The 13,568-nt window shown below is 46.0% G+C and overlaps 1 protein-coding gene across 1 annotated transcript in view; it reads right to left on the reverse strand.

Annotated features, from left to right (window-relative positions):
• WTIP (WT1 interacting protein) overlaps positions 1 to 13,568 on the reverse strand; it is an 86,004-nt gene that overhangs the window by 13,524 nt on the left and 58,912 nt on the right. Inside the window, exon 3 of the mRNA XM_051805812.1 lies at positions 11,850 to 11,917. Coding sequence (XP_051661772.1) covers positions 11,850 to 11,917 — 68 coding nt within the window. The remainder of the gene's footprint in view (positions 1 to 11,849; positions 11,918 to 13,568) is intronic.

Consider the following 13,568-nt stretch of genomic DNA (forward strand, 5'->3'; position numbering starts at 1 on the left):
AATGGACTGCAGCTGCACAAGAGAAAAGATGAGGAAGGGGAGGACGAGTGTGAACCAGACTCTTCTCCCAGAACACGGGTTAATTGGCTCAGGCATCTAATGCATCCTCCGAGCCCCAACAGAGCTTACAGCTTACTCCATCCCCCCCTGGTTAAGTGGGGATTAACTGCCCCTCACTTCAAAAGCCAGTGGTTCCCAGCCTAGAGCTGCCATATGCTTTCCTTTTTAATGGTGTGAAGGGATTACATGTTATGTTGGATCAATAGGTTGGAGACAAAATTATTGTTGCTATGCAACAAAGTGATTACGAAGGAAAAGGTCTCGTAGACACTTTGATGGCCCAGAAGTCAGTAAATGATGGGATGGCAGCTGCCAGCCCCAGTTACTGTGCCCCAAGGAACACAGCTCCTGCAGTCTTAAGAAACTTTGAAACTTCTTCAGAAGGGACCAGGGTGTTGAGGGATGAACTCAGAGCTGGGCAGTCCTAGCTGGCTGTTTCTGCAAGATACTGCTTTTATTTGCTTTTCCCTTCTTCTTACTGCAGAAAAAAGGCCTCACTGCTTGAGATGCTTCTTGGCTGCCCTGTGGCTGAGTAACCCCCTGGCTAGACTGCTTCCTAGGGCTGAGAACTCCAGGCTTACTGGAAACAGGTGGGCAGGTCCTGGTGGCACAGACAGCAGAGGATTAACAATAGTACAAACCCAGCTAATTCTAAAATCCTGCTGGAATGAATTTACCAGCACCATCTGGCTGTCATTTGATAAGGAATGCAAAGGAGCATTCACCCAGCTATTGATTAAGAGGGAACATTATTCCCCAGGAACAGAATGGCATAGTGGTCAGATTAATGTCATTTACTGCTAACTAGATTGTCATAAATTACACTGTTTGTCAGAAAGAAAGGCTTTGCTGACACAAAATCACGCTTTATATGACTAACCCTATTAAATTAAAACCACGATTTGTTTTTAACAAGAGAATTGTTATTAGTCAAACACATCCAGAACTGGATTACCCAACTAAGAAGACTTTGCAAAATGGCAGTCAGTCTAACAGCAGTGATAAAATATTTCATGGGCTCAGGGAGCTGTCCTTTGCCACTCCACTCCCCTCTCTCTGACCACGGGATTGATCCCAGACAAACTGGAGGCCTGGTTCAGTCAGATCAGGGGTTTGGGTTCAGGTCTGCTTGTGTTTTCAATCTATGTGGACTGGAAAAGAATAACAGCCTCAGACCCCACTTTCTACAGGATGGCAGTGCTGTGGACACTGCTGTTCAATGGTAAACAATAAAGGATTTTCTTGATGCTTTAGTAGCATATCTGTCAACTTCTGTTTGTTCTTAATTTGGAGAGTTCAAACAAGGCTGCTGTGCTAAATTTTCCATTTTAGAAACAGAGCTTACAAAGTCTTACAATACTAATTAAAATTGTCAACCTCTGCCTTTGAAGCACTTGATTATTAATAACCTTCACAAATCTTGTGTGTGCAATGAGAGAGGAGTTGTGATTTGCTCCAGACTGCAGACAAAGCAGAGTGGCCTCTTTATTGTTTCTCAGCACACCAGGAGCTCCCCGACAGGGGTTCCCAGCGTGGCTGGGTGGGAGCAGCACCGGTGCCCAGAGGGGGAACTGCAGGAGGAGAGAAGGTTACGCTCCACAGCCTTGGAGCCCTTTTTATTACTGACACAGTTGAGGGGGAAGAAAGAACTTTTGAGCCCATCAACCCTCCCTCGTGATGTGGAGATGTGAAACACAGGGCGAGGTGACCCAGTGAAGTGACACGGGCCAAGGGGCAGGACCCTCATGGAGAAGGCAAATCCCAGCTCTGTGTCCTGTTCCCGTGGTGGTCACATGCCCAGTGTCATACCCAGTGTCATCTGGGATGGGAACAGGGCACGGCTCAATCCCAGCCCGGCTCTAGAAGGGTTTCAGATGTGCCAGGCTCTTCTGAAAGCAAAGTGTTTTGTGGGCAGAGCAGTGAAGTGCTGTAAGTACAGACCAATCTCCAGCTAATGGGAACGTTTACACTCTGCATCCACAACAAAAATGAAGTGTCATTTTGAACTTTCCCCAGTATCCATTACAGATGCTCATTAAGCAGATATAAAAACACTAAAAGGAGTTGTTATAAAAAGAACAGTTCTCAAATTCAAAGCTGAAAATGAACAGTTACCACCCTTTACTCTCCTTTCTGTGACTTAGGAGAACAATCCTAGTTACACCAGGATGCAAAGAAAACAAGTGCAAGAGGAAGAGCTAGCATATTATTTTTCCTGATTTCTTAATTTTTTCTCAACTGTTTTCTCCCATAATTACCTTGTCCTTGACTTCTCTCCCAGGGTAATAAAATCTCACTTTATATGCACAAATCAAGACTTTGTAATCAAGCTCCCCAATGATACTTATATAAAATAAGACTCTGGGAAACTAAATAAACCTTGAGAAATATGTTAATTATGTTAGAATAGAAGAGTAAAAATAAAGTAGAAGACTTGGCTGGCTGAACATTTCTTTTGTTTGCTGTCCAATATACTTTGATTATCAAACAGGCAAAAAAAAAATCTCTAATGATCCTGTCCAAGAGTCTTTGTTTCAATGTAAGAGGAAAACAAGTCCCCTTCTGTCCTGAATATTTAGGCCTGTTAGTGTCCTCCTGTGATAATCTTGGGGTTTATAACCCTTCTGTCTAATGTGCAATATATCTAAAAGAAATTAACAATGAATTTTGAGCATACAATGAACAATTATGCATGGAGGATAATCCCACCAAGTATTATGAGAAACAATTTCTCCTGCCTGCCCTCAGTCCTGTAGCAAATCTTGGTTGTCCACCAGGGTCTTTTAAAGTTTGATGTTCTCATCATGATTTTTCCAGAGAAAAACCTTCACAAAACAACATGTCTGAAAAAGGCTCCAGGACCCAAACTTTCTACCTTAGGCAACATCAGATCTTTGAAAAGACATGTTGCTGCTTCTCCTTCACATGCCTGGCCGTGCCCAAGGAGGGGCTGGTGCACTTCCCTGCTGTTCTGCACTCAACAAAACAAAACCTTCCTCCTGGAAACAGACCCTGGAATCTCATTCAGACCCGTTTTCTTCTTTGATGAGGATGTTCAAAACCTGCTGAAGGTTTGTGCAGGCAGAGCAGTGGGTTGCATTGCAGTGGGTGTGGCAGCTGCTGCCCCGGTAATGGTACGAAGCTGTAAAATCTCCAATTCCCTGCTGCAGCACTGCAGAGTCACCCAACGGGACTGCTCAGCCCAGACTTGAGATCCTCACTCTTTTATGCTTTAAGACCTTTTGAGAGAGATGATAAGGAGGGGGTTTTTTGCCAAAATGCTTCAGGCATTTAGTTCTGAAAACTAATTTCTGAATTGGGTGCTATGCTAATAATGTATTCCAACCCCAGGCTGCCTGTAATCCCTCACAGACTCTCTCCTCCCTGGTTTCCCATTAGCAGAGCATCTGTCTTCTCACTGCTGTATTGTTTGCTCTCTGCATGGGACCCTTAGTACATGGGATACAACAATGCAAGAAATTCATGGGATCGCATTAAGAGAGGGCGAAAATATCAAATTTGGTTTCATGCAGATGGAGTTTTTTTGTTGTTTTTTTACACACATATTTAAATGCAGCAATTAAAATGAACTGGACAAAATGAGGCCTTCTCAGGCTCAAAGATATGGGAGCCTTATGGCAGGTGACAGAGATTAACTAAAGGAAAACAGTCCAGAACTTTACTCGTCATCTCATTGAGACCCCTTCTTATATCTTGTTGCTTCACTCTGTCTTGCAGAGTGAGCAAACACCACACAGCACTTGACTTCTTGCTTCTGCCCTTCCACTTTGTCATGTCTGAAGGACAAGGGGAGGGCAAGGAGGGACTTCATCTTCTGCACAGAGGTAACAGGTGGTCTGGCCACACACAAAACTCTGCCCAAACCCAGGAATTCAGCTGGGAGAGAACCCTGCCTCGAGCAGTCAAGCATTTTACAGCCTCTGAGAAGGGAACAGCCATCTATACCCTATAGAACCTCCAGAGCCCTGTGTGTCAGCACTCACCAAGGCTACTGTCTGATTAATTAAGAGCCAATAATGATTTTTTTACCTAGGCCTTCCTTGGAAGCTTTGCAGTGGCAATAATCAAGAAAAAAGCCTGAAGCACCAGCTTTAACTCTGCATCATATCATACAGCCCAACATTTATTAACTTGATTCTCACTGTACAGCACTTCATATTGCACCCACTCTTGCTGGGGCTTATTCACTGTCACTGCTACCATCTACCATGCACACTGGGAAACAAACTGTCTCCATAAGAACCTACCTTCCTGGAAAAAAATAATCTGGATTTTATTCATAACAGTTGTGGAGAGATTTCCATTCAAAACATAACAGCAAGTAAACCCCACGTTTATTACTGAAGTGGAAACACGCCACTTTCTCACATCGAACTTTTTTCTAACTCTCCCATAGAAAAAAAATTAATGCTGTCTGCTTACAAGTGTTTGGCAGGAGTTACACATAATTAGAAAGAGCTTGAGTTCTTTTAAGTGTGCTTCAGTTATTGTAATTTACTTTTCAATGCAATATTAAGAAAAATGGGATAGTCTGACTTTTTGGATCACCATCTCAAGAGCAAAGAGGGAAGCGACTGTCTGGCATGAGACCAACTGGACTTTGTAACATGCTCTTCCAAACATTCCACTAGCAAATGTAACCTATGGGATGGTTACAAAAGCCAGTCAATAGTGATACATCTCGGAAAAAACCCATCTTTGTCTTTCCTTGTCTGTTTTGCCAGGTCCCATTGACTCATCCAATAACCTGTGACCCACTGCAGGCACTGCAGTGTCCTTTTAGTGAGCACAGACCTTCCTCACACACTGAAATTTCACTGCATTATGTTTGTCCCCATTATCACCTGGGCCTGTGACTGCTCTTCCATAAACCAGGGACTGTTCTGGCCTCAGTGGGTTTCCTCCTGCAGCCCCTCTCTGTTCCCTGGCAGACCTGTCATGTGCCCCGTGCTCAGTGTTCACCCTCAGCTCCTCAGCCTCAGGGCCAACATTTCATATAGGCCCCAGCTTTAAAAATCTGTCCTCTGGGATGAATTCCCAGGAGAAAATCCAGACTCTCCTGAAGTCAATGGGACTTCTGCCACCAGCTTCCATGGACTCCTTGATCCAGACACAGCACTACAGCGTTGTGCTGCAATGAGAGGTGAACCCAAACTGTCAGCTCTGCACACTCTTCACACTGATTCACATCCAAGTCCAAAGTGCAGAGGGGAATCAATATTTGACTCTCTCTACAGATTTTGAAACTTGAATTTTAAGTCCATTTGTAGGTTCGACCCAATGCTTCAATTCAGAACACCCTGATTAATCATCATTAATGTCACATTCATTTATCAAATAAACCCAGGACCACTGGCATACTACAGACTGAGGAAAAAACGAGGAAGGAAAGTATTCAAATGTTTTTGGCAGGGAGGGGCTGGAGAGAGACACACACAAGCAGGAACACGAACTGCACTCCCTCTGCCCCCGTTCCAGTAACACTGGGAACTGTTTGCCTTTGTTTCAGTGACAGCATCTGGGAGCACAGCAACACTCAGCATTCCTGATGCCTCTGCAACTCCTGTCCCAACAGAGCCATCCATGCCTTGAAAACACTCGCAGACCTCCTTAGGCACATCAGGAATACTGCAGCAGATCCCTTTCCAAGGTTTGATTCCATCACTCTGCTAAACATCTCAATAAACACCCGTGTCTGTGTGTTCTCTGAGTGGAGCATGGATTTTAATAGCAACTCCCCTAAACAGAACATGCTCCCAGTTATCTAGAACTGTGTTTGCTCTGGGGTTCCATCAGGTATAAAAGGACACAAGCTGCAGCTTCAATTATTCACCTTTTCAACCAAGTGTCTTTTTTTTCTGAGTCTCACTCAGCAGCAACGGGCTCTCTGGCTAATGCACCAGAGTCCCAGGGCTCCCCTCCCAGGGGGGACCTCCAAACATTTATACTCCTTGAGATGGAAAATCAAACCTCTGACTGCAGCTGACACCAACTTCCATTACACTAAATAAAAACTCTCTTCCATGGGCCCCAGCACGTGGGACAGGCCATTTCCCACACTGCCAGGCTTGGAGAACAGCTTGTGCACAGACTGAGAAGAAAAGCCTCATTAGTATTAATATTTACATGGCAGCCATGCACAGGAGCCCGAGTTAGGACAAGGGTCTTGTGTTTAGTGCTACAGGACATAAAGGTGCAAGCCCTACTCTGACAAACTGCCCATGGCTCAGCTAGAACTCCACAGATATCCTGTTCCTTCCCCCACAAAAGGCTGATCACTCCCATTTTCCACCTCCCCACCAGTCTTGCACACCCTGCTCCTTCTGCACTTGTACAATCACTGAGAGTTTGACAGTTGAGGAAATATGTGAGGGCCTGGATGTTCTCCATAGCCAACTTTTGGGTTGCAGTGGCCAACTGGGGAGCAAAGAGGAGGAGAGTGTCCTGAGCAGGGACCAGTCCTGGTGCAGGGGAGAGAAGGATCCCAAGCCCCACTAGATGGGATGGAGAGGACAAGGAAGGCTGGAGAGGCAGCAGCAGGGCTGCCACTGGGGGCTGGGGGCTGCTTGTCCTCCTCCTGCCACAGCCTCAGCCTCTCCCTGCAGAAGGGAAGGAGGGCACAGAACGAGAGAGACACCAGCCCACAGCCCTGCCAGGGTCTGGGGAGGGCAGGAAGGGGCCACCCAAAAGCTTCTGGAGGGGAGGAAGGGGCCACCTCAAGGCTCCAGGAGGTTTGCAATGTGCCAAGTCACTTTGCATGGCTGGCATGTGCAAAATGAAGTTTTTAGAGCCTTTTTTCTTGAGGATTTATGGGCAAAGTTCCTGCAGTTTCACTCACTGAAATGGATGAACAGCTTTAGATGAAACTTTGAGCAACTAATGACAGCAGAGTTTGCCAGAGGCAAAAACCTGGCACAAAGAAGTTCAGCCTAAATGATTAAATTTGGCAAAGTTATATATAAGAGAGTGAAAGAGAACATCTTAAAAGGAGAAGTTTTGGATGACCTTAATGCTGTGCACTGCAGCTTGTGGTGTCTTTAATAGGTTATTTCCAGAGCATCTGAGTGTCTTCCAGTAGTGCATTAAGCAATATAACATCTGTCACAAGGTTCATTTTCCCTCTCATCTCCTCCCTCAAGGGAAATTCCCTCATTTCTTAACCTCTACTGGACCCCCACTCAATAATATTCATTACCTCAAGAGAAAAAGCAAAAGCCTATCAAGAAGGAGGAAAAAAAAGAAAAAGAGATAGATAATAGATCTAAGATTCAGGCTGCTTTGGTGACATTTTAAAAGTCTTTCCTGCCAAGAAAAACAGTAATTTCTTTTAAATTTCTTTACATGATATTTAAGCATTGAAAAGGAAAGACAAAATTATTGAGCTATTTTTCCTTCACCCGTGATTATGCAGCAATTTATCAACAAAATGAAACAGGAACATCTGACTGGGATTATTTATTATACAGTAAGGCATTTATTTTCTGTTCACTTCACCAGGAACAGTGTCTCTGTTATGGCTAGTTAGCCATCTGTGTCCGAAGAGCTTTCAGGAAAGGATTAAACTGTCATTTGTTTTATTTCCTTTCATGAAATAACCATCCTAACAGAGCTGGGGCAACACTTGGGTATTGCTGGACTTGCTACCTTAAGGTGGCGTGTAAAGGAGTAACTGGATCTTCCCTGGAGCTAAAGCAAAGCAAAGCAAAGTTTGGGGGCTGTGTTTGTTCTTTTTGCTCCTCACACTGAGTAACAGGCAGTGTCCTCCTGGAAATGGCACAGAGTGGGCAATGGCTGTGCCATGCTTAGGCAGAAGTGGAATTACCCATGGATTTATTTTTTGAAATCTGATTCATTCAGTACGTTCAGTCGGAATGGCCTGGGTTTAAGCACTGAGAGAATGTGCAGCTGATCAGGGTTGGAAGCAGGAGGCTGACAAAAAAAACCTCAGAAGATAGAGGTATCCCATGTCCTCCAGGTGTGGGGATTCCAAGCCTCAGCCCTCCATTCCCAGCCCCATACATCCAAGGCCAGCACCACGAGGACAACCAGGTTATGTGGCATTCCTTCCCCATCTACAACTCCACAAGTGGCTCTAAAAACTTGGAACACCTGGAAAGAATGAGCACAATAGGCTGCCTGGTTCAGAGACAGACGATCTGTGCCCTCAGTAAGAGCAAACATGTGGGAAAACTATTTGCTGGAACAATGTCCCTCGTGGCTATTGCAGGCTGTCTGTGCCTTGGGCTGCACGGTGCCAACTGCTCATCATGAGTCACACCCACATGTCACTCACAGCTTTGGGCCACAAACCAAAAGTGCTTTTCCAAGCAAGGGGCAGATTTGGAGTGCTTGGCTGGTAGGTCACGTTTTACAGCCTGATTTTTTGGGAACACGTGGAAGCCAAAGCTCTCGGACACTTGTGGTGCTTTAAGTGACACCTGTGCTCTTCAAAAATGAGACCTGCACAGGATTTCACGGGACTTTGCTGAAGTGCAAAAGCTTCTGGGGTGGAAGAGACTCACCTGGAGCAGCTGCCCCAGCACTGTGCTGAACCTTGAGGGGACACTTCAGCCAAGGAGGGTGAGCCCTGCCCTTACAACAAGTGCCAAACATTTGAAAGGATCAGAAAATGGCTTCTCAAGGTCTTGGCTTCCAGGACCACACTTGATACTGCAGTGAATTCCATGTGCCACCTCTGATCGAGAGGAAGACCTGATCTGTCTTGAGTGAGTGGGAATTAAAAGACCCAGGTATCCCATAGGAACCACAGCTCTGGAGGCTGCTCCAGCAGGAGCTGGTCTGGCACAGCAAACAGCAGCATTGCAGGAGAAATAAAATACTGACATCTATAGGATGTTAAGCATTTCCAACAGCTACAATAGGAAGACACCCATAAATAATATCCATTCTTCCCTAAAATTTCCCACATTGGTTCACCTCAAGAACCAGTTCAGCTTTCCTGCCCATCACTGTTCACGTGCTCCTCATTGCAGCCCCAAAGTCTCTGTGTCTGGCCTGGCCTGGCCCACAGGACATTCCCGGTGTGACCCCAGGGATGGTGGGGAAGAAGCACCTGCAGTGATAAATGGGACAGCCAGAGGCAGCAGTGGGGATGGACAGAGCTCTGCTGGAATGACAGCCCTCCCTGGGAAGGGCCCAGGCTCTGCTCCAGGTTCCAGGGAGGCTCCAGCCACCACCACCCATCCCCATGTACAGTACATTTGCCAGCAGCTTCGGGATTCCCCCTGCTGGGAGGGCACACAAGGGGCTCATTCCCACCTCTGCTGCTTTGGGGGGACTGTGAGCAAGGAACCATCCACTCCTCACACCTAGCTGTCCCCGGGAATCCATGGAAAGATCGTGAGGCTGTTGCAAACCCGACCAGGAACACACAGGTTCCCTGGCTTTCCCCAAGGTCCCTGGTGTGGCAGCACTGCACCTCCTGCCCAAACTGTCTGAGGTTGCTCTGCTTTTTAATTCCTACTATGTTTGTGTCATACCTGGTCACAAGCTGTGGGGCTGCAAATCCACAGAGCTGTGCCCATGCTCTCAAACCTACAGGAGCATCTAATTCTCCTGATCAACTCCCAGACAAACAAAAGCCAAGAAAGAGTAAGGACATCAACAGCAGGCAGCACTGTCTCAGCATAAACAGAATTATAATGCTGGTAGGCTGACTCTGTTTACACTCCCAAATTAAAATAACCTTTTTCTTATCCCCCTGCTTAACTTCCCTAACATCCCACTCCCATACTGTCAGCAGGGAATCCTGCTGCACTCCAGGGAAGCTGCACAAAGATTTGGAGTCACCACAGAGATTGAAATCCTCAGTTATACAGAAAAAGCATTTGGCCACCTGCTTTGGACTGAAAATATCTCTTTTTAGAGAGGATTGGGGTTTTCAAGTTGTCAGGAGCAAGACCTGGGAAGATAAAGTAGTAAAAATAATTTCCTTTTTAATGGCAACTTTGTGGCCTTTTCAACTTAGAGAAAAACTTTGAGCTTTCTCTGTCCACAGAACTCTAAAACAGGCAAAGCTGTTTTATTTTATTAGTGAAACAACACAATTCCTAGTATTCTTGCTATGACATTTGCTCAGGGAGCTGAGAGAAGAAGCAATGAGCTGAACACGAGCAGGGACAATGGCAGGATTTGATTTCTCCTGCTGCCTTACACAGCAGTGAGTCCCTTGGTCCTCCTCTCCCCCTCCCTCTGTGCTACTGGGAACCTGCTAAAACACACCTGTGGGAGGTTTGGGCTTTTAAATCCGTGTCCTAAATGTCCCAACAGTTCCCTAACTTGCAGAAAGTTTATTCCCATCAGGCCTTGAATCTCAGTTTTTTGGGAAAATCACTGCAAGTATCTCCCTTCAGAAGCCCACAACAGAACATGTCCAAGAGCTAAAGAGGTTCCCCCCATCCCTTGAAAACTGAATGTTCTCCAAAGATTAAGATTTTTAGATTTAAAATTCTCGTGTTCAGGCTGAAATTACAAGCTAATAACAACAATCATGTCATTAAGTTTGGATAAAAGGTTTTGATCATGAGGAAAGTACATTCCTACACAGTTCAAATTAAAAATCTCAAAGGTTTGAGCCCCTCCCTCTCACACTCCACTTCCTGTCCCTCACCCTGTGCTTCTGCAGAAACACAGGAAAGAAAGAGCCGAAAAAAAGCAAGGAAGAAAAAATACTTTTCTCTCCAGAATGCAAGAAAAACAGTAACAAGTTCCAGTTATCACAAGAAACTTATTTTCTGCACAAAATACAGTTTGTTTTTTTCCAACAGGCTCCAGATCACAGGCAGGCTGTGAGTAAAAGTGTAATGCATGAAGGCAAATATGGTTTATATTGTAGGAATTTCCATGATTTTTATGGATTGCACTGATGAGAAAGGCATTTGCACTCTCTGAACTACCAGTTTTGTTGTGGGATATACTTTGAATAATTCCTTTGCAAAAAGCACGATTATATATTCATTAGAAATGGAAAGTTGTTCTGGAAGATCTAAGCTTCTAAATTAATGGTATTTCAATAACTGAGGTGGCATAAATTAAACATACTGACTCTCCAATTCATCTTCCTCTAAGCCATAATATATCATTGCTCTCTAATTGCAATTCCCTGCCATGCTGTCCCTCTTCATCTTAATTCTAAATGGTCTGCAACTTATCAAACCATTCCTGTGCACTGCACAATCCTCACCCTGAACTGCTCAAATGTTTTATTTTGGAACAACACAGCTCAGCCACAAGCATCATTTTTCTCTTCATGACTTAGTCTCTCCTGAAGTAAATCATGGAGAGAACAGGAGTTGTCCCTCTGTGGCCAACAGTTCTCAGCTAATCCCAGCCCAGCCCAGCCCTGGGAGCAGAGCAGGGATTAAGCTGTGCCTGCACGAAGCCACTCCGTGCTCCTGGCAGGAACAGCTCCCTCCTGTTAGGATTGGTATTCCCCAGATGTTTCACTTGGAGCTTGGCAGCCCAGGCTCTGTGGCTGCAGTTCAAGTCCCAGGCTTGAGCAGCTCCAGTGTTTATTCTCATAATTTACACTTTGGGATGGCTTATAGACAGTTATGTACTTGGTTTTACAGCCACCACTTCAAACCCAGGGTCTGATCCTGCTGCTGTGGAGTCAGGGGTAGAGGATTCCCAATTCCACCACTGGCAAGAGGCCCCACATCACAAAACCATCTCTCAAAGCAAACAAGTTAATATAAAACACTGCTTTGGTTTAGAAATAATAAAAAAATGCCTGAAATCTTACTTACTAGAAAGTCTTCTTCACAGTACACCTTGCCATTGACATTGTAGAATGCTTTTCCTCGTAGTCTTCTCCCTGTTTAAACACAGGACCGTCAGAATTTTGTGCTCCATCCCCAAACCCAGTTGTTCAGGATGTGAAGTGAAAAGCACATCCTTCAGTGCCTGTCTGTGGGGTCTGTTCCTAGCCCCTCTCCTCTCCAGAGGGTCCCATCCAGAGATAGGGGTGAGGGTCAAGCTCTTGGTTCTATCCTGCCTTACCAAATCAGGCACCAAACCTTGCCTCAGGTATCATCTAAATATTACCTCCAAGTGCAGGTTATGGAACCCAGCTGACAGAAGTTCCTGGGAAACTTCAAATCTAAACCCAAAAATAATTTGGGGAAAAAGACTCCTTTGCAAATTGAGACAATTTTCCTGGCAGGTAAAATCCCAGTGGGCACACAGCCACTGCCATCAACAGCATGTCTGTCTCCAAAGGACCAAGCAAGGGACACTGCATATGGATGTTCCTGCCACCCTTAGAAATATTAATCATCAATGCCACAGCAGCTTCCTGAGACACTAAAGCAGTACAAGGCACACATGATGGAGGGAAGGGCAGGAAAATCACACTGAAAACAAGAGATTTTGTATTCCAGTTTTGACATTTGCCATCTCATTAGCCCTTGTGGAACTCTACTGACAAAGCCTGTGATGGTCGTTAATTAACTGATGGCTCCCTTTACAGCAAAGAACTGCACAGCAGACTCCAAAGAGTCCCAACAAAAAGGATTAAAGCCAGGAATTCAAGAACCACCAAGCCCCACCAGGTTTCAGATGCAGCAGATCAGAGCTGTCTTACCAGAGCTGCTCTGCTGAAAGCAGTGTTGTTCTGCCAGTGTAACACCACACAGGGAGAGGGCAAAACACACTCATCCCAGCTCACCTTACTCCCACTGTGCCAGGGTCCCACTGGCCAAACTCCCAGGCAGTGGGTGCTCTCCCCAGCCCTGTGCAGCCCTGCCAGGCAGATGGCACAGGGATGTGCTGGCAGGGACACGGAGCCAGGGAACCCACAGGTCAACAGATGGTCCCTCCAGGTCACTGCCAAAGCTCCACTCACAGAGTGAGCCTGGACATCTCCTCCAGCTCCACCATAACCACCACAACCTCCAGGAGGGTTGGACTCCGAGGGCCAGCGGGCTGAGCCAGCTGGCCAGTGTGCTGAGGGGCAGGAGTGCTTTCCACCGTTTCCATAAACAATGTGGAGGAAAATGTGATTAATTTTCAGTGCTTGAAAGTGCCTTTGACACGTTGCCACTGCGATCCGACCCTGGGAAACAGCGTGTGGCACAGAGAAGTTGGGATCTGGGCTGATGCTCTGGGAAGTCACATGCTGCATGTGGCTGTCTGGTGGTTTTACTGTCGTGGCCCAGGGAAATGCTTCTTTTGTGTGCACATTCTTGGGCTGTCGATCTCACGGGCTGCTGTCTCCATACTGCTGGTAGGTGGAGTCAGCCCTTGTTTGTCTTTCCAGCTGCCTGGTAGCTCTGGTGGGGACCAGGAGCCTCGTGGTGTGGGCAACATGTTTATCTCCTCTGAGAGCCTTGGGTAAATCTGTGCCATCCACCAAACGAGGCACAGGGCTGGGACAGCAATCAGGGGGTCATGGGGCCTCTCTCGACTGATGCAGGAGCAACCACCTCTAGAACTTCCCTCCTGCTTATCCAAGCTGGTTTTGAACC

Source organism: Manacus candei, unplaced genomic scaffold (assembly GCF_025592945.1).
Source record: "Manacus candei isolate 608988 ecotype Guabito, Panama unplaced genomic scaffold, ASM2559294v1 h1tg000065l, whole genome shotgun sequence".
In the NCBI taxonomy this organism is placed as follows: Eukaryota; Metazoa; Chordata; class Aves; order Passeriformes; family Pipridae; genus Manacus; species Manacus candei.